The sequence below is a fragment of the Patagioenas fasciata genome, chromosome 2 (genome assembly GCF_037038585.1).
Source record: "Patagioenas fasciata isolate bPatFas1 chromosome 2, bPatFas1.hap1, whole genome shotgun sequence".
NCBI classification, from domain to species: Eukaryota; Metazoa; Chordata; class Aves; order Columbiformes; family Columbidae; genus Patagioenas; species Patagioenas fasciata.
Genome location: NC_092521.1, coordinates 117,790,598 through 117,809,278, shown reverse-complemented (window position 1 = coordinate 117,809,278; position 18,681 = coordinate 117,790,598). Strand labels below are relative to the sequence as shown.

Genomic DNA, 18,681 nt, shown 5'->3' with positions numbered 1-18,681 from the left:
GAAGGTGGATAACTGAAAATGATGCAAAGAAACCAAGAAACATACACTTCTATTCTCCTTCCAACCATCATGTAGTCTTTATTAAGCAGAATATTAAATTAAACGTAAACAACATTCATCTCCTAAAATTCAATTTTTCTGAGCATATGTCAGATAAAGTCCATTACATCTTCTGTCTGACTTTAAACTGCTTGCTAATGCAGCATCTATTGTGAACTGCATATGGTAGGAAGAAATGATGGGATACTCATCTGGATTCAGAGTAAGGCATCCAAAATAAATTTGAGGAAAATGACCCTAATTCAGCAAAGTGCTTCAGCTTTAAGCATGCAAACAGCCAATGAATCACATGCTTAAAGTAAAACTTGTATGTGCTTCTTGCTAAATTAGTAATAAATTATGTTTCCATATCAAACAGCAGCAAAAGCCCAGTAAAAAGACAAAACAAACAAACAAAAAACCATCAAGAAAATATAACCATGAAAGCTTTGGTTCAGAAGTAATGCTTTCTCAGGTGTAATACAGTCCACATAAGGTCTGTTTTGCTTTCACTCAGTCACTTTATTATTTATTGCTCAGTATCAAAAGGAATCAAACTGACATTGATTAAAGGCCATTGTGAGTTGTAGGTAATATTAGTATAATTCTTTGAATAGTATGATGCACATTGTAGGGATAAATTGAAATCATAGAAGACTGAAATAGGAAGGAATCACAGTATGATGCAATCATGTAAACAACAGCACATATGTATAGATTAATAGTTTTCCTTTGCCCACTTGACAAACAGGCCTGATCAAAAGTAGCAAATATTTTAATTCTAACAAACACTTGAGTTTGTCTTTTGAATAGGTGAATGTAAAAGTCTTATAAAGTAGAGTGGATTAATATGTCTTCTCCTCCTCTTGATCTTTAAGGCTTGTCAGAATCCTCTGTCCTCCCACTAACTTCATTTATTACTTAGGAAAATGAGCTGCTCAAATGTTCATTGTTTGCACTGAAAACCCCCATGTATAAATTGCTGATATTCCCACAAAAGATATGAAATCAGATACTTTTGATCAGCCAGGAGGACTTTAATAATTGGTATTAGACCACTTGCATTATGAAGGTCCAGGTTTCAGCAGTTGACACCCCTGCAATTTCCTCTTCTGCAATTAAGTGATACGTTAAGAGCTGCAAAAGGTGTCTCTGAGAAGTTGAAGACTCATCTGCTCTGTGAACCTCTGGTCATGTGTAGATCTGCACTATGTTTCATAAGGCTTTGAGTAAGATCAGCTATTCAAATTGTGCAACCCAACTATGAGACCTGGGCTGTGCAACACAGATTCAGACTGCCTCGGTACATGTAAGCAGAACTGATTGCTTGTTTTTAGAAACAGTGTCAACTTTACAAATGCCTGTACTAACCTGGCAGCATCTGAATTTCATCTTGCAGTGTCAGGATTTAAGACACCAGTTTGGGGTTAATCGCAGTCAAGACTGGCATGCAGTCTCAGGCTGGTCAAATAAGGCATGAATTCAGCAGGAGCTTTGGGATAGGACTTAATCTCTACGTCATAATACATGCTAAGCTGTTTAAGTGCATTTAGTGCAATTACATCCAATTAAATTCTTGGAAATTAGGTTCCCTGTCTTTAACCACCATAAGGCCCTTGCTCAACAACAGAATTGGCACTGGCTGACATGTACAATTTGGTCAAGAGCCACAGATCCCGCAGACTGCTCTCCAGATACCAAGGTTCGTATGCGCAAAACATGTTTGAAGATGGAGACTTCAATGGACAAAACAGACCTGTCTATGCAGTCTCACTGGGATGGAGATGATTTATGGGATGCTCACGGTGGCTTATGCCAAGGAGAAATTCATGTCAGTGTATTTACTGCTGTATCTGCAAAACTTCTATTTAGCAAATGGAGAAGACAACTTTGCAGTGTGGACACATTGCTAAGACACTCAGTGTCTTTCTGTCGCGAGTTCTGGATTTTGATAATTACAGACTTCACTTCTATATGCCATCTATCCTTCCCTAGCATTTTCAGTCTTCCGGAGTGTTAGCTGACTGTTTTCTTTTCTATAAATAGGATTAATATATAAAATATTTTAAGTGCAATAAACACAGAAAATACAAAATGTTTAAGCCCGTGGCTCTCTCCCAGCATTTTGTCCATTTTCTGTATCACCAGATAAAGGTGCAGGAAACGCAGAGAGATGCTTCCAAGCAGGCTTGTGAATCAGAGGGCCAGCTATTTTTGTGAGCCATGATAGCAGCCATCACACCCGACATACGCTGACAGTTTTTGTTCATATACAGAGAAAACAAAGGACACACAAGTTCGCTACTCTTCCATACGGGAATGTTGCACAGAAAGAGAAAGCTGCCGACTTCCAGGGCACAGTGCATTTCTCGGAGTGATTTTCACATAGTGTCTCCAAACTGCTTTGTTATGAGACTGAACACCAGGATTAAATGCTTAAATCAATCAGTTGATCTTGGGGACAAAACTGCAGAACCACAGCCACGCTTTACTACAAGCACTGGACTGTAGTATGAGGACAGTGCTTCCCTCCCACCCCCCCAAATACACACTCCAAACAAGAAAGCAGTCCAACAGTTTTCTAAGACACAAGAACAGGACATGAATTTAGTCCTTCAGAACAAACTGTCTGTCTCCATAAGGGCTGTAACAACCATCTTGCCCCAGAAATCAGCCCAGACTTTATTTTCCTTACCTTGTTCCTGTTAGTATCCAAGGACCTCTAATTTCCCTAGTGGTTTCTTACTATATTTTCTTTCAATCATTCCACTTATCTTTCTTCTTAGTGTTGGTGTGGCAGTCTAAATGTCTTTTTCTTCTTGTAGTTGCAGTTTTCTCACTGTTTCCCTGAACATCTGCAAGACAGCCCATCTGGGTTGACACAGTGTGAGATGAGGCAGACAGGCATTGCCAACAAAGGGCTCCTACTGCAGCAGGCGGGCTGTTGAAATCAGATGTTTTCTAAGACGTCTATGGGGACAAAGCCTTTCTTCTTCCCACTGTATACTTTGATAAAGCCATCGTGTTCCTTTTCAGAAGTCACACAAATCTGAATGCAAAGAAAGTATGAAAATAATAAAACTCTTTGTTGCGATCAAGTGACAAATTATTCTAGACTATCTATCAGATGGGTTAGACATCTTGCTTAGTTAGTTCTATAAGTAGAACAATCCTTTTAGACTCACTGCTTTGATAAGAAACTTAAACTTATATATTTAGAAAACTACCTTTCCCCCTGCCTTCTTGAAGTGCCATGTATACATGTGAGACGTTAAAATTTTTAAGAACTTTGTAGTGGATCAAAGATTTTGAAACTGGAATAATGACTTCAGCCTATTGTAATGATTGTGACTAAGTTGTCAGTGTGTGAGAGGATTTGGTATTTCAGATCATGAGTGAGCTGGCTCTGTCAACAGTTGGTGGCAAAAAAGAATCATGATGCCAAGGTGGGTGACTTGTAGCAGCTGATCTGAATGCAAACATATTATCTTTTGGATGTTTAAGGAGCCCAAGTACTTCTCGGATGTGCAAAGGGTTATGTTATTGACTCAGCTCTTGCACCTGCCTGTGCCTGTTTGTGGATACCAAAGTATTTGATCTGAACCCAGCTCTGTGAGTCTATTTGTATAACACCTACTGCAAATGGAGGCAATTATGGTGAAAACATATGGTCTTTACAGTAGTACAAATATTGCATCATGGTAAAGGTTTGCATTTCCTGAAGACCTTTGCGATCTCAGGTATTTCCATTTTAGGGCCCATCCTGAAATACTTTTGGTAATGGCTGAGCTATTTGAAAGCTTAGTGGCACAGATACTTTTGACTGGGCACTTGAGCACAGAGCCACGCAAAATAAAGAACTGTTTTCAAACATCTGTGCCAAGGAATGGTGTATTTCCTACCAATCAAACAAGGCTGAAAAATATCCAGAAAACTGATGGTCCTATTGAGGCCAACTCAGTGATTTCAATGCCAGGTCTTTAAAGCCCTCCGTCTGGACTAACACAAAGGCTCTGTCTGATATGTATTTATTGTATTTAATTACAATAATTCAGAGGGTATGAAATGAACAAAATGGCTTGAAAATGTTCCTGGCTAAATGCATTTCAGCATGACTGGTCTGGATTGTATGGTGACACCTAAATACCACATCTTAATTCTAGGCCAGCTTGTCCTCCTGTTATTACATATATAAAATGTAGTAGCAACACTGATGCTGCAGAGGGAAACATGAAGGAGGTGAAGCTGCTTAATATTTGCCACCTCCACTATTTGGAAATAGTCAGGTGCATCTCTGTACCTGTAAACAAAGGCTTGGGAAGCAAATGGATTCATTATGTCTCTTACTTAAGCTACCCACTTAACACTAACTGAATTGGATCCCTGGGGTAGAATGACTGAGCACACAAACAGAGTTGACATGCAATTAAAAAAATAATGTATTGTTGTTTGGGCTAAATCACACGGAAAGTGTGGGAGAGGTATGGAGCTGATGTCATTTAATTTAGCTACTGTTGCAAAAGAGCCAAGATAATTTGAGCCGTGAATCTCTGGCACAGCAGCTGCTCCCTCTTCAGACACATCACCATTCGAAGCAGAGAGGTGTAAAGCATACGTACACAGAAAGGTATTCCTAACTACTGCTAGATGTTGGTCTGTGTTTCTGAGAAAGACTATGAAAACTTCAAGAATGAGAGAAAAAGCTGGCAAAGAAGTATTAGACTAAGGATGGTCAAGCATGACATAGTATCAAAGAGTAGGAAAACGCCCCTTCTTGGTTGATCCCTACTGCTGTGCGGGAAAATGAGCCTTTGCAGCTTCTCTATAAATAGACCTGGCAGGTTAGAAGGAATGCCTGACTCCATCACTGTGCTTTCTTCCTAACTAAAGATGTTTGCAAGACCTCTAGTTTTTTGCACGGGCCAAAGAAACCCCAAGAGTAGTCAGACCTCCAGCAGGTCTGCACTACTCACTATCCATATGCTGCATTTCTTACTTAACCTCTGGTGCTATTGTGAGGACTGAGTGCATTTCCCTGATGGCTTGAACTGTCAGCAGAATGATTTGTGGACAAAAGAAAAAAACTGAACTTTCTGAAAACCTTATTTTTTTTTTGTTCTGCTGCTGGTTTGAGTGCTTCTTGATATCAGTGGGAGTGCTCTGCTATAGCAATAGCTTTAGATATTCATTGGGCATGAGGAGCACAAGGCCTTTCTCCAAGAACTTCTCTCACTCTACATAGTAATATATTGATCTGGATTCTCCCAAATTCCAGCTGAAATTCTCTCACACTAATACACTAAGCCTTGCTTGTGTCAGCCCTGACTGGCAGAGTTTTTTCCCACTCCCTCTGCAGGAAGGGGATGTGTTGGGGGCAGAGTGAGCTTGGCTACAATATGCCACACTTTGCTAATCCTGTGTGACTCAGGAGGTCCCCTGGGGCTGTGGCAGCTGCTGGAGCTTTGCAAAGCTCTGGAGCTGCTCCAAATTCTGCAGTTTTGGAAGAAAAGGAACACAATACCATCTTTGGCTGCTTCTGTCCTCATCTCCTTTTGTGAGTGCTGCCAAGTATTTCACCCACAAGTTGTAGCCATGGAATTTGCTTCTTGGCTTTCTTAGGTAGGTGTAAATCAGGAGTAACCCAGGTAAGTTCAGAGTGGTATCCAGAGTTTTGGACGTCACCTGATGAATCAGCTGTCACTGAGGACTAGCCCTGGTGACAGATGGCAAACATGATGATTGCGAAGGCACAAGGTGCATGGTTTGCTGTATCAAATTGGAAACTGCTTAGAATGGCAGCTTCTTAGGCTGGCATATTTTGGGGGGAAGGCTGCTGCCCTGACAAGGTAAGTGAGCCATTGGGTAGCCATTCTGCAGTGAATTTGGTAGCAACACAAATGGAGACAAACAGGTGTGTGTGTGGGTTTTGTTTGCTTGTTTGTGTTTTTTTGTTTGTTTTCCTGAAAAATGATGCTAGGGATTATTTTCAGGGTAGGTCTTATTTTTGGGGAAACAGGGTAGTGGAGTAAGCCACAAGAAACCACATCTCAGGTTATTTCTTAGTCATGAGGTTATCTTCAGAAACAGCTGAAAGTAGGATCTAATGTCATAAAGTCACCTCCCTACTCTTTTATTTTACTTTTTTTATTTTTTGGGTTTTTTTTAAACCAAAACACTAAAACCAAAACAAAAAGCTGTTCACATAATTACTGTTGTCTGAACTTGTCAACCTCTGCCCTGAGGATTTTTTTGTCAGTGAGCCCCAAGCAGATGGGGGAGATGCGCAATTAGAAAATAATCCTCTAAGCTGCACGTCATTAATACTCTCCTGTTCGTCTAAGCCCTGTGCTTTGAATTTGGGCTCAAGTGGCAAATTCTCTTTGTCCAGGAGTAACTTTGAGCTTGCTCTAATTTTCTGCAGCTGTTTTTTGCTTATCTTCTCTCTCCTGTATATATTTAACCTATCTGTCAGCCACGGACTGGTTCTGATGGAATAGGAATTTAGTTATGAGGACAGTACAGTTTCAAGATCTGTCCTGGAGCCCGCAGACAGTGACAGGTCAAGAGGTCTGAAAGCTCAAGTCTTCTGTTTGTCTGTAAGAAAGACAGCACAGGTACACTGGGAGTTTCTATATCTGCTGCTCCCCGTGCACTGAAGTTCTTGCCTATGTGAGCTTTGTGGATGGAAACAATAAGTAGTTCAGTTTTCATACCCATTCAATCGTAGTGCAAATGATGATGACAGGCTTTATATCAGCTATTTCATTAGCTTTCAGACTGACAACAGCAGCTTGTTTTACCTATGGCAGTTATTTAGGGTTTTAAAGGTGACTAAAGATGACCTGGACTAAACTGTATGCATAGTGGGCTGTGCTCATGTTTTGGTCTCTTGTGAAACCTGTGCATCACTCGGTATCTCTGAATGAATGGGGAGATCCATCCCTGTTCAGCAAGACTAACACCAATGGAAATCAGAGATAACCGAAAAAAGATCCTTTTTGCTTTAAGCTTAGCTGTGAAGTGCAGCAGTTACAGCTGGGGAGCATATAATGAGCTGCAACACCACTTTCTACTCTGGATTTGTGTTCTAAGTGATTCAGTCCGAATGCATCAGGCACCATGATGCAACTGATTTTCAAAGGCAGCTGACTCATGCTATTAGAAGTTTGGCTGCTTTTAGAGTATTCCAGGATGAAAAATGTGGGGACAAAAAGTAATTCCAAGACAGTGAGGTGAAAAGCCAGGTAGCAACAATGCATCCAAATTAATAAGAAGATGACCTGAGCCATGAGCATCATCTAGGGCTGGAGACCAGTGCTGCAAGCCTGCCTTGTTGAGCCTAACCTCATGGATGTGTTTAAGCTCATTCCCAGGCTCTCTTGGACTGGCTGGATCAAACCTGCACATAGCTGCCAGCATACATGTGCCTAGAAGTCACTCTTTTTGAAATTTGTGCTACTGGGTGTTGGGGTAGGAGAGAAGTTTGTCCCCTGAGCTGTGGTGCCAAGGGGACTGCAAGGCTGAGTGTTTTGGTTCGGAGGTTGTGGTCATCACAACAGCAGTGGCCTATTTGCTGTCACCGCAGAAACTTGTTGGGAGATGTTTTCTGTAGCAGGGCTAGTTTACATCAGTGACATTTATAAAACACATCAATTGCAAAATGCACCTATTGCACTGACCTTTATGTAAACTCACAGCCCAAATTTGGATGAGGCAGAGAGTTTCTGATTTCCAGTCTTGTTACAAATGTCATGGTTTGGGGTAATTTCTATTGCACAAGATCACTTGTGCAATTTAAAATCAGTTGTATTGTTTAATCACAAAAAGACCAACTCTAAAGTGTTTTGTATTAGTGTGACCATGTGATACTGTCAATGAAGGGCATGAATAGGTTTTTTAAAAGAGGTTATTTAAGTAGGATATTGTAACAAGAGTAAAAGCAGATATTTAAACAACAGATTATTATGACTTATTTAAAAATAAGGATGACCAAAAATGTTAGAGGCATTTTAGGAGAGATGCTTTTCCAAATTTGATGATATATTACATGAATATTTTCAAAATTGTGACTTTTTCTTTTGCGAAAAGTGGTTGAAACAGGTCCTGTAGTCATGCAAAGAAGCATTTGTAAATAGTATGGTAATGAATTTGGGTAGGCTAGAGCAGAAGCTACAGGCTGGAGAAAACTTTACATATCCAGGTGATGGTACAATCAATTAGAGTTGGAAATTATGCAGTCAGTATTGTGTGCAAGACAGCTTAAAAGAGTGGAAAGCCATAGAAATTGCCTGGTTTTGATTTCCCTGTTAATAATTTTGCTTTATTGATAGCAGAGGCTAAGTCTACCTCCCTCTCACAGTTTCCTGATTGAGCCCTATGGTGCCCAGTTGTCTTCTGAATTTGTTTCAGGACGCACAAATGTGTCAGTGAACCCTAAAATCCAAGATGTTGATGTCTTCAAAGCAGCACACTTTTTCTCTCATAGGATGGGTTCATATTTCATAATGAAATTTTGAAGAGATCCTTTGTGAAGACCAGTTTGTGCATATTGCTCAAGATGGGTGAGCAAATTGTGTTGTTTTTCTTTCAATCCTCTCCTTGAATATTAGCTTTGCCAGAAAGGTTCGAATGAAGCTGAAATGCAAAATATTATTCCCAGGGCATAAAACTAGCAAGTGATTCCAGAGAAAGTCCTCACCCACTGTGCTTCAAACTTTGAAAATATCTCTGCTTGCCTGAAATGGCTTTTCTTAATGTATTCCTGTGGCATAGTTGATGTGAATATATTGCCTTTTTCCATACAAGATTAGATGATCTACCTGGGAACATTCATATAAAGCACAAAGGGGACAGTGACCTGCAGTATAAACCGTGAATAGTATCAAGCAATATACTGAAAATTCATATTATTATCACTACATAAGCTTTCCTATTGGCATATCATCCTTGCCTTTGTTGTCACAATGGTTCTGAACTATTATTAGACCCAGCAGAATCTGATCCAGTGAATTAACATAAAATGGAGACAGTCATACTATAGTCACAGGAGTTTATTAGACCAGTTAATGAGTTTTTCTAGCTAAAGTGAGACTTGACAGGAATTAGTAGAAATGAATGATCTCCCCTTCTCGCTAATCTGGAACAAGCCAGTTCTTTGCATGTAGTACATAGATTCTACTCACAGCACTCTGGACACTGTGCCCAGAGACAGCTAAAATGATTGGTTACATCCCACAGAAATCGCCCAATAGAGAAAAAAGGAAAAAAAGAAAATCTGCTAAACTTTTCTTATAAGTCCCATTCAGACGACTTTTTTTTTCTTTTCTCTTTTTATTCCTTCCTTATTGCATCCTTGTTTCTGCTTCACATGGGAAAAAAACCAGTGAAATAAGGGACAGGAAAAAAGAGAAATGGCTGAAGAAAACGTAAAAGATATTTGATTTTGGAAATATAACATTTTAGCATTAAAAATTCCCAATAACCATTAAAAAGTTTTTCATAATAGGAGTTGTTCCACAATCGAAGTAAAGCTGCTGTGCTAAAAATAAATAAATACATAAATACATAAATAAATATTGCCATTAAGGCAGTGATCTCCATGGGGGCCACACGTCTTGCAGGCTGGGTTGGGGAGTCCTTTTGTTCCTGCCTCCATGCTGCCGCTATGTGCTGGCCCTGTGCATGCTGGCAGTTTTCACTGGGGGTTATTATATGGAACTCAAACCCTGTGTTGGGGGGCAGGGTGAAGTAGATAGGTGTCCACGGCCTCACTGTGACTGTTTGGCCTGGAAATTACTCCAAATTGCCTTGAAGCTATTACACTTGAATGTTCCCTTTTTGCATAATTTGTGCGAGTGTGGAGTGGGATCTGCTGCCTCCACTCCTCCTCTCTCCCATCGCTGTACTCATGTGTTTGTTCAGTCTGATCTCTGCCCCTTGGTTCACACCATATATTTATTTGTTCCACTGAAGCCTCTCCCACACAGAGTGAGGACACCATTCGCATTCAACCTCAGCATTTCTGTGGGTTTGAGATAGGGCTGAATAAGTTTACTAAAAAAGAGGATGTAGTAGACAGACAGGATGGATTCATCCCTTTGTTTACCTCCTGCCCTACCAGAGATGATGACAAGCTCCTGACTGCAAGCTCCCTTGTGAGCCTATTATGAAATAGGGACAATGTGAAGTCCTTGTGCTTAGATGAAGCTGCCAGGTCTGCTCACTTTGAAACTGTGCTTTTGTGAGAAATGAGTCAAGAAAGTGGGCCCTCACTGTTTGCAGCAGCAACCATGTGAGTAGAGAGGGTCTAGTATGCTCACTGACAAAAATCACAGAATCACAGAATGTTAGGGATTGGAAGGGACCTTGGAAGATCATCTAGTCCAATCCCCAATCCTGAGAAGGGACTCAGACCTCGACCATTACCTCCTGTTGGCATGCCCTAATTCCCACATTACCATTTCTTCAGGCTTTGTCATCATGCATTGCTTATACTAGAGCAGAAAGGTGTAAAAACCTCTCATTCTGCTTTGCTTTGGCATTATTTTTTCCCTCTGTATGCACATACATAAACAACCAAAAGAGGTGTTGCATAAAAAAAAAAAAATTCAGCACCTTCTTTCTTTTTAGCAGCTTTTGACCTGCCAAACATACTATGTGCACAGGGAAAATTGAAATATGTTCAGGTTACTTTATTGCCACACCTTCTTTAAAAAGCTGTGTATATCCAAGGATTGTTAGCACTTGTATGCCACAAAGCAGCAGCAAAGGTACAGGTTAACTTTATTCACCAGTGAAGTGCTACAGAAATTCTGTGTGGAAAAACCTATGGCCCTGAAGACCACCCTACAGCTGAATTCTGCTCTGCTTTATTAAAATCAGTGGCTGTCCAGGCACTGTAAGGCAAACAGTTCCTGGTGATGTGACATCAGTTGCCAAAGGAAAGGAAATATCTAATGAGGTGAAGAACATTAGGCTTCACAAGATGCAATGAGAAAAATCTAGCTTTCTATTTTATTCAGGTGTCAGAGAAAAGAGGCTGTGCCTTGCTGTTTATGTGGGCGTATGCCACAAACCTGACTGCCCCTTCATGTAGGTTTTGAGCCCTATTCTTCTTTGGCTTCACCTCAGCAGACATTTAAACCCCAGAATCACCAGACTTGGCACTTGGATGCATTAAATGTCCGGTAAATATTTAAAATCAAGTTTAAATTCAGAGCATAGGCAGGACCCCATAACGGCAGCCATGGCTTTTGCTTTGGGAACCCACCTGAATGACACAAAGTAGAAGGAGCTGCTGAAAGTGGATCAGGGTGAACAGACCCTGTGAGTCCTTGCTGCACGTGGTGCACTTGAACTCACAGCAGCACTTTTAGTTTAGAATAAATTACATCCTGTAGAGAGGGAGTGTAAGTGTTGACACAAGCAATTAATAATTAAAGACACTTTGCAACTGGTGAATGAGAGTTAAATTTAAGATTTACGGGTTTGTTTGGTGCTGTCTTAACTCTGCTCCTGCTGAAGCCAAAACAATGAGCTGTGTGTGAGGGAGCTACCATCTTTTATTAGATTAGATCTAATGGTGAGGAAAAAGTGAGACCATTCTTCAGGAACACAAGGTCTACCCTAAGAATGGGTGCTCTCCAAGCTGTCCCTCTGAAGTCAGTAGGGGAGTGCATAATATGTAAAGTAACTTTACAAACATCTGTGAGACTGAAAATTTAGACCACATTAGGCAGGGAGTATATATTTGCACAAGACCAACACCACTTTTAACTGGCTACTATTACCATACAAATAACAAATTTTGCAGTAAAATTGCAGTGAACACCATCTGCCTGTGCTATTCTCGCACAACTCTCCCTCCAGTCAGACCGCTGGATAATCAAGTCAGGTGGGGATCTGTCACAGGGGAACTTACCTGGTTCTCTTTCAGAGTTATCTGTCCCTGTTCCTTGCAGCCAATGAACGTCCTGATACACCTGTAAATCTTCTCATCGTGTTGCACTCTTTGAACAAAGTTAGCAGGGAAAAATCCAGTTCTGTCATCAATTTTCCCCTGTGGAGAAAACACATTTGTAGAAGGAGGTTATTAACATTAGAAGCTTTAATACAAGTTCAGTATTGAAAATAACATATTTTTCGCTTTGGAAAGAAAACGGATACAAAATAATTATCACATACCTTCCACCAGTCTTCATTGGAGTCTTCCAGAAGAGTGATCATATCCCCTGGCCTGTCATTATAAGAGGAAAAGTAGATGAAGATGACTCTTTATTATTATGCTGCACCAGCTCCTACAATTACCTTGAATAGGAAGGTGATCCTTCCTTGGTCATTTTGTGTGAGCATTCACTGCAGGTAGACTCAATGAGGCAGCAAAGTATTCTTAAATCATACATGATAATGTAGAAAGTCTCTGTATATTTGAGCTAGATCTTTACTTTGAGAACATCTTGAACTGGAATTTTTGGGTCCTGTTTAATAAGAAATTGTTTAAAATACAGTCCCTATTTGTTATAGGCATTAACTTGTTACTTCAAGACATTTCACATTGTTGGGACATACCACTTTATCATCTGTGTTTTCAAGCTGTGATTGCAGAAGGAAGGCAGCAGGAAAATAGTTCTATTTAACTGACAAAGGCAATTAGTCAGCAGGGATATAATTCTGCCCAGGAATGTCTTTTTGATTTGAATGGGACATATTTACCTTTATAATGTGTAGTGCAGGGTTGTAATTGCTAAGTATCAGCATCCAGCTGACTAATTCTTACACAGAGCTAGGAGAATAATTTAACTGGAAATGCTAATAGCAAAATGTGCTGAGCTGATTTTGTACAGGTAGTTGAACTATTATTTGACCTCCTTACCCCCACTGGTGGCACTTCATCAACATTATTAGGTAATTATAACAGTGCTGCATTGTAGAAAGTAAGTGGCAGCCCATTTCCAATTGGATTAACCTCAGAAAACTCTGTTTGCTTGATAAGAGGCATTTCTTTGATCTTAATAAAATAATTATTAATCTTTCCTTGCATTCTGTTAGGCTCAATGTATTGTTGAGGTATGAGCACAAGTGCTTGCAAATGTTTCTGGAGCATGTGATGGATAATGGATTCAATTTAACAGGCTCTGTCAGAGCATGCGTGGAAGATGTGAACCTGTCCATGATGCATCTGCAGGTGGGGGTGGTGGTGGGCCATTTGGTTCACTTACTCAGTGGTTATCATTGCCACTGACAGCTGGAGAAGCATGCATATATTCTTCTAACACTGCACAATCTGAACCAGAGTTTTCCAGCTTTCACCTAAAGCTGATATCAGTGGGGCAACAGGATAGGTTTTTCCTCAAGCTCTCCTCAGGAAGATCTTCCAATGTGTTTGGAATAATTGAAAGTTGTTGAAGTGAGAAACAAAGCTAGAGGAAAAAGGACAACTTAGCATCCCAATCATAAAAGATTTCTTCCATGGGAAAGGACATCCGAATCCCTCATTCCAGTTAATATTTAATATAAAGCACTTAAAGAGGTTTTGAGGGAGCCCACCTTGCCATTTCAAAGTGAATAGGTTGTAACACCATTGGAGCCCTTAGACTGCAAGGAAGAACACTTTCAAAAATAAGGATTTAGAGAGCCCCATCCTCCAAATACCCTTCAGCCTATACTTTTGAAAATAAAAATTTATTTGACTGTCAGAGAAATGTGGCAACTGAACTTAAAGTCTCTCCATGTAAGTGGTCTGAGCACTGAGATTTTTAGATGCGAGACCTGTAGATTTTGCTTTCTGATATTTTTAGCACAGGGCTAACATAGATTTATTTAATCTCCAAAAAGGATTCAGGAATAGAAGTCCCAGCTGGACCTATGTTACTCCTGCTGCCTAGACAGGCTGCTAATCTCTGAAAGTGGGAAACCTGCCTGGTTTTTGCTACTGGTTGAAATCACTCTCAAGTCTCATATTTTTCTTCTGTGAATCACAACTCTGGATAAGCTGTCTGCACTACATCAGTGCTCCAGATTTCACTAGGTGGCAAGATAGGCACTTATCAGGCCTGAAGTGGCCAGGCAGTCACTGATGATCATTGTAGGTCCCTTCTAACTCTCTATTATTCTATTCTATTCTATTCTATTCTATTCTATTCTATTCTATTCTATTCTATTCTATTCTATTCTATTCTATTCTATTCTATTCTATTCTATTCTATTCTATTCTATTCTAGTCTAGTCTAGTCTAGTCTAGTCTAGTCTAGTCTAGTCTAGTCTAGTCTATTCTTAGTCTATTCTTAGTCTAGTCTAAGTCTAGTCTGTTGTTTCATTGCAGTGTCTAAAACCTGGAGTTGTTTGTGTCCAGGACTCTCTACTTATTTTAACATAAAGGCATCTCTTATAATAAGCTTTTTACTGGAACATCCTACTTTTGTCAGATCTTTGGAAAACCTGACTGATTGCTCCTGCTGTTGAGGAAGAAACCAAAGTTGTGGCAAGTATTAATTGCTGCTGAAATCAGGGCTGGCACCTCTCTGCTGCAGTAATCTGCCATCCACTTGCAGATCCTCAGAGGTGAGCTGAGATCCCCAGAAATCTCCCCTAGCTTTTCTTCCCAGCTCAGCTCTCTGCCCTGCTACTTGCCTTCATTATCTTAGGGCTGACCAGTGTCCGGCTCATCCCTGACTTGGGCTCCTAAACAGGGCTTGTCAGTCTTGACAGCATTGCTATGCTGAACCCATCTCCAGCAACTCAACTATGTTAAATGAAAATTCACGCAACTGAGCGGAATCCTATCTGTCTCTGTAGTGACCAAACAACATTACTAGATATTTGGCATCCATTATGAAACAGTGTTGACTGATGTACTACTGAATTTCTGGCTGTGGGACAAACAATACTGCTATAGCTGAGTAACACTAGTCTAAAACCTGGTTGATGTCTCTGGAAAAAGCCTGTTAGTCGCAACAGTCCAGGTTGCAGCTTACGGGTTGCTTTTTCACATAATATGGGAGACAGGAGAATTTTTGAGAATTATGTGTTCTCTGGTTTGCTATGTCTTGATGAGAATGGTAGCCCAGTGCAGGCTCCTCTGAGTGGTGTTCCTTTTCATGGAACAAATGCAGAAGCTGAAATATACCTCTACAGGAGCAGGACACAAACTGGAATCCCTCAAGCAGAACAGCTTGCAAGTTGCACTAAAGGTCACCATATGCTGTGGTTATTTCCTGAAGAGCTGAAATCCCTGAAATAATGCTTAGGAAATGCCAGCAAAGCAGAATGATAGAGAAGCTTGTGATTTCTGCCTTACATCCCACCCATTAGTTCCAGAGAGATGAGAAAGCACAGCTGGGAACAGCCAAAAGGCTTTCAGTGAAGGAGATGCTGTTGAGAAGGGCATTTCTCTGGCAATTCCCTAAATTCTGTGGCATGTGCATGATTATTTTGATGTAGGGGATGCATTAAAGAGAGCTAACACATTTCACGACAAGAGCTCTAGCAAGACCATACAAAATATGAGTAACATGAGTCAAACTAACTGCACTAAAAGAAAATAAGTCCTTTCAATTCATGAGGCTTGGATTAGACCTTGCAGTGCTAGCAACTGACACAGAACTGAGGAAGGAAGTGTTAAAACTTATAGCTAACAAGGTTATTTTGCGAAGATCAGAACGCATCTTTCTCATGCAAACACACTGCCATCCAGCAGCTGGATATCATTCTCTTTTCTCAGACATAATCTAAATGTGAGGGAAAATCAAACAGGACTGGTAAAATGTTCAGCATTAACATGAGAGCTGGTGAGGAATTTCTAGCTGAAAACTTCTGGCTGAAAAAACAAAGCAACTGAAAACTGAATATTATTTTCTAGCTGAGGGCCATCTTGCTCCTAAAGTGACATGAGTGTTTTTGATACTTTTTATCTATGATGTCCTTGCCAAAACAGGTGTTCATCACTTTTGATGTATGACAATATATTTGTATCTACAAGTAGATACTTCTATAAAAATGTTTAGTACAAATTTCAGAATGAATCCTTCCTCCCTTGAAGTTCTCTAGAGCCCTATGAGCCTTGGTTTGCATGGGTCACATCAACCAATACATATTTTGGGGATTTACCTCATCTCCAAGTCTTCATTTTCTTGTGGTACAAATTTGTATAAGGCAACATAGGTGTTCATTTGTAACGTGCTTTTATAAAATGGTCCCTTTAGGAAAAAAGAGAAAGAGAAAATGTAAATATCTGTCCTGTACGGAAATTTGGTTCACTTTTTTAGAGACGGAGAAACCAGTGCCTGCTCTTGAACAACATGAGCCAGAATCATCTCATTGCTTTCACACCTTGTGGGACTATAGTCCAGATATACTACGAACCACTAAGGTAGTAACTATCTTCATTTAGACATGAAACTCTTTGAACCCCAAGATGAACCTCCAGGATTTCAAAGAACACAAGCAGAAATCTGCATAAGTTGCTTTTTTTGGGTGAGATCTTAAAAATTAGTCTTTTACTCTCTGTTAATGTATGACTTATCAGCCCAGTAGTGTATTAATTACTGGCACTATGTAAGGTGTCTACTATACAGTCCTTGTTAGGGATGGAGCTAGATTTGTGCAGCACACAGATCTGAAATATAGAGTGGGAAAATAACTTTCTTAAACAGAAATCTGCTTGCACAGAGAAGGCTGCCTGCTCTCTCTTCCCCCTTTCTCTACTGGTAATCTGGAGGGAAAACAAACAAACAAACAAACAAACACACAAAACAAAACCCAAACACCTAAAACAACCCCCACACAATTTTCCAAATAACATCTGTAATTTTTACTGCAGTTCTATTGTAATACTATGGCCTGCGCACTGGACCTCTTGTGTTCACAATATCAATTTGTAATAAACAGGTGAACATAAAAGGGACCATAATGGGTAAACCAAAGAGCCATCCAGTCCTGTGTATGGCTTCCAACTGTGGCCAGTGACCCAGAAACAGTAAAAGAACGTAACAGTCAGACATCTGTGCTTCTCCAGAATAGTGCCACAGCAGACCTACTCAAGGTCCTCAGCTGTCCATAAAAACAAGCCTCTTATATAACATCACATTCCCATTGCATTCTCACAAAATGTATGCCCATACCGGGGAAGGTATACTTTTTGTTTCTTCTCCAAAGTGTTCTGTGCCATTTTCTGAGTATGTAAACACTGAAATAAAGAAAATACATGACATTTTAGGAGTAGTTTATGACTTTTCACCTCAACAGGATCACCTTTATTTTGCTAATCTCTTTCCTTTTCCCCTTACTTTCTTTTATCCCTTGTGCTCTCCTCTGAACCCTTCTTCAGCCCCAACAAAACCATGTATACCACTGGCACATGGCACAAAACAATCTCTGTCCTGAACAATTTACAATTGCAACAAATAAATAATTTGATCAGATAAATAAACAGAAGTACAGCACCGGGAATAGAGCCTAGGTCCCCTAATTGCATTAATATTTAAAGTCCAGTAGCCTTTTCCTCACACTGAATGCTGCATTTTCATGCTTACGATGAGCAGTATTTCCATTTAAAAGCATTTGCAAAACCTGATGACCATATATGAGCAATATTGTGGCAAGTTTGTATGCAAAACCCCTTCCTCCCCGTTTTTGACCCTCTGTCTCTAAATGTCTGATAGCCTTCTTTGATCTCTCTCTACAGCAGTCTCTGCCTGGATGGCACTGGCTTTCTCATTCTGATTTTATAGGATGTATCTGAATTTCTTTCAAATCAGGATAGCTTATTTGAGATACAGGCCTGTATGTGTGAAAGTTTGCTTCTAAGTTAGTAAATCAGAAACTCACAGAATAAGACAACAGTCACAGCACCTGACATACCCAATATCTAATCAGTTATCATCTATTTTAATTGCTTCATGAGCTGACTGGTGCCTGTCCTTGGTTGTCTCCCTAGAAAAACCACACTGGCTTTATTACATTGACTGAATTCCCCCTTCACATTTTAAGAATTGCCTGCTGTTTCTTGCTTCTGGATAAAGTCTGAGTACAATTTTAACAGCTGGAGTCTTTGAGCAGCTATAATAGAACCATCAGCATCTTCTGCCACCATTTGCCTCTGTAGGTGTTTTGAGCAGAAGCTGGATTTTGCAGCCTCTAACAATTTGGAAATCTCCAAAATGCTGATAAGTAGCAGGCTGACTGAGTGCATTTTCTTCTTGTGTCTCTGTGATAGAGTTATGTGTCTTCAGGGAAAGAAGGTGCCAGGGAACACCGAAGTGCTGAATCTCTTTCCTCCTTTGCTTTTTCACTTGCTCACTCTTTCTTCCGTTAACACATACTTCTGTTGCTTTTCTACATTGTGGAGCTGACCCAGCAGTTGGGGAGGGAGCTGGATTATATCCCTGTGCTCCCCAAACCTGGGTTTGCAGGGAGGACAGCTCATGTTTGACTCGAGGTGAAAGTGATGAAATCCCTGTTGATAACAGGCTCATGCATATCACTTCAAGTACGTTCTGTTATGGATGGCAATTCACAGCAGTGAAGGAGTGTGACTGGCTTAGAGGAGGCTGAAGGGCTGGAAATAAGTCGTGCCATCTTACAGTTGTAAACTAGGAACCTTTACTCCATAGTATGTGTGCCAGGGCATGAACAAAAACATCTTCC

General features: G+C 40.3%; 1 protein-coding gene across 2 annotated transcripts in view; it reads right to left on the bottom strand.

The window, feature by feature from the left end:
• Positions 1-540: 540 nt before the first annotated feature.
• STAC (SH3 and cysteine rich domain) overlaps positions 541-18,681 on the bottom strand; it is a 71,560-nt gene continuing 53,419 nt past the window's right edge. For both annotated transcript variants that reach the window (XM_065831871.2, XM_065831870.2), the window contains exons 7-11: positions 17,157-17,221; positions 16,144-16,232; positions 12,223-12,274; positions 11,960-12,097; positions 541-3,088 (exon numbers count right to left, since the gene is read on the bottom strand). In XM_065831871.2, coding sequence (XP_065687943.1) covers positions 2,990-3,088; positions 11,960-12,097; positions 12,223-12,274; positions 16,144-16,232; positions 17,157-17,221 — 443 coding nt within the window. In that variant the 3' untranslated portion in view covers positions 541-2,989. The remainder of the gene's footprint in view (positions 3,089-11,959; positions 12,098-12,222; positions 12,275-16,143; positions 16,233-17,156; positions 17,222-18,681) is intronic.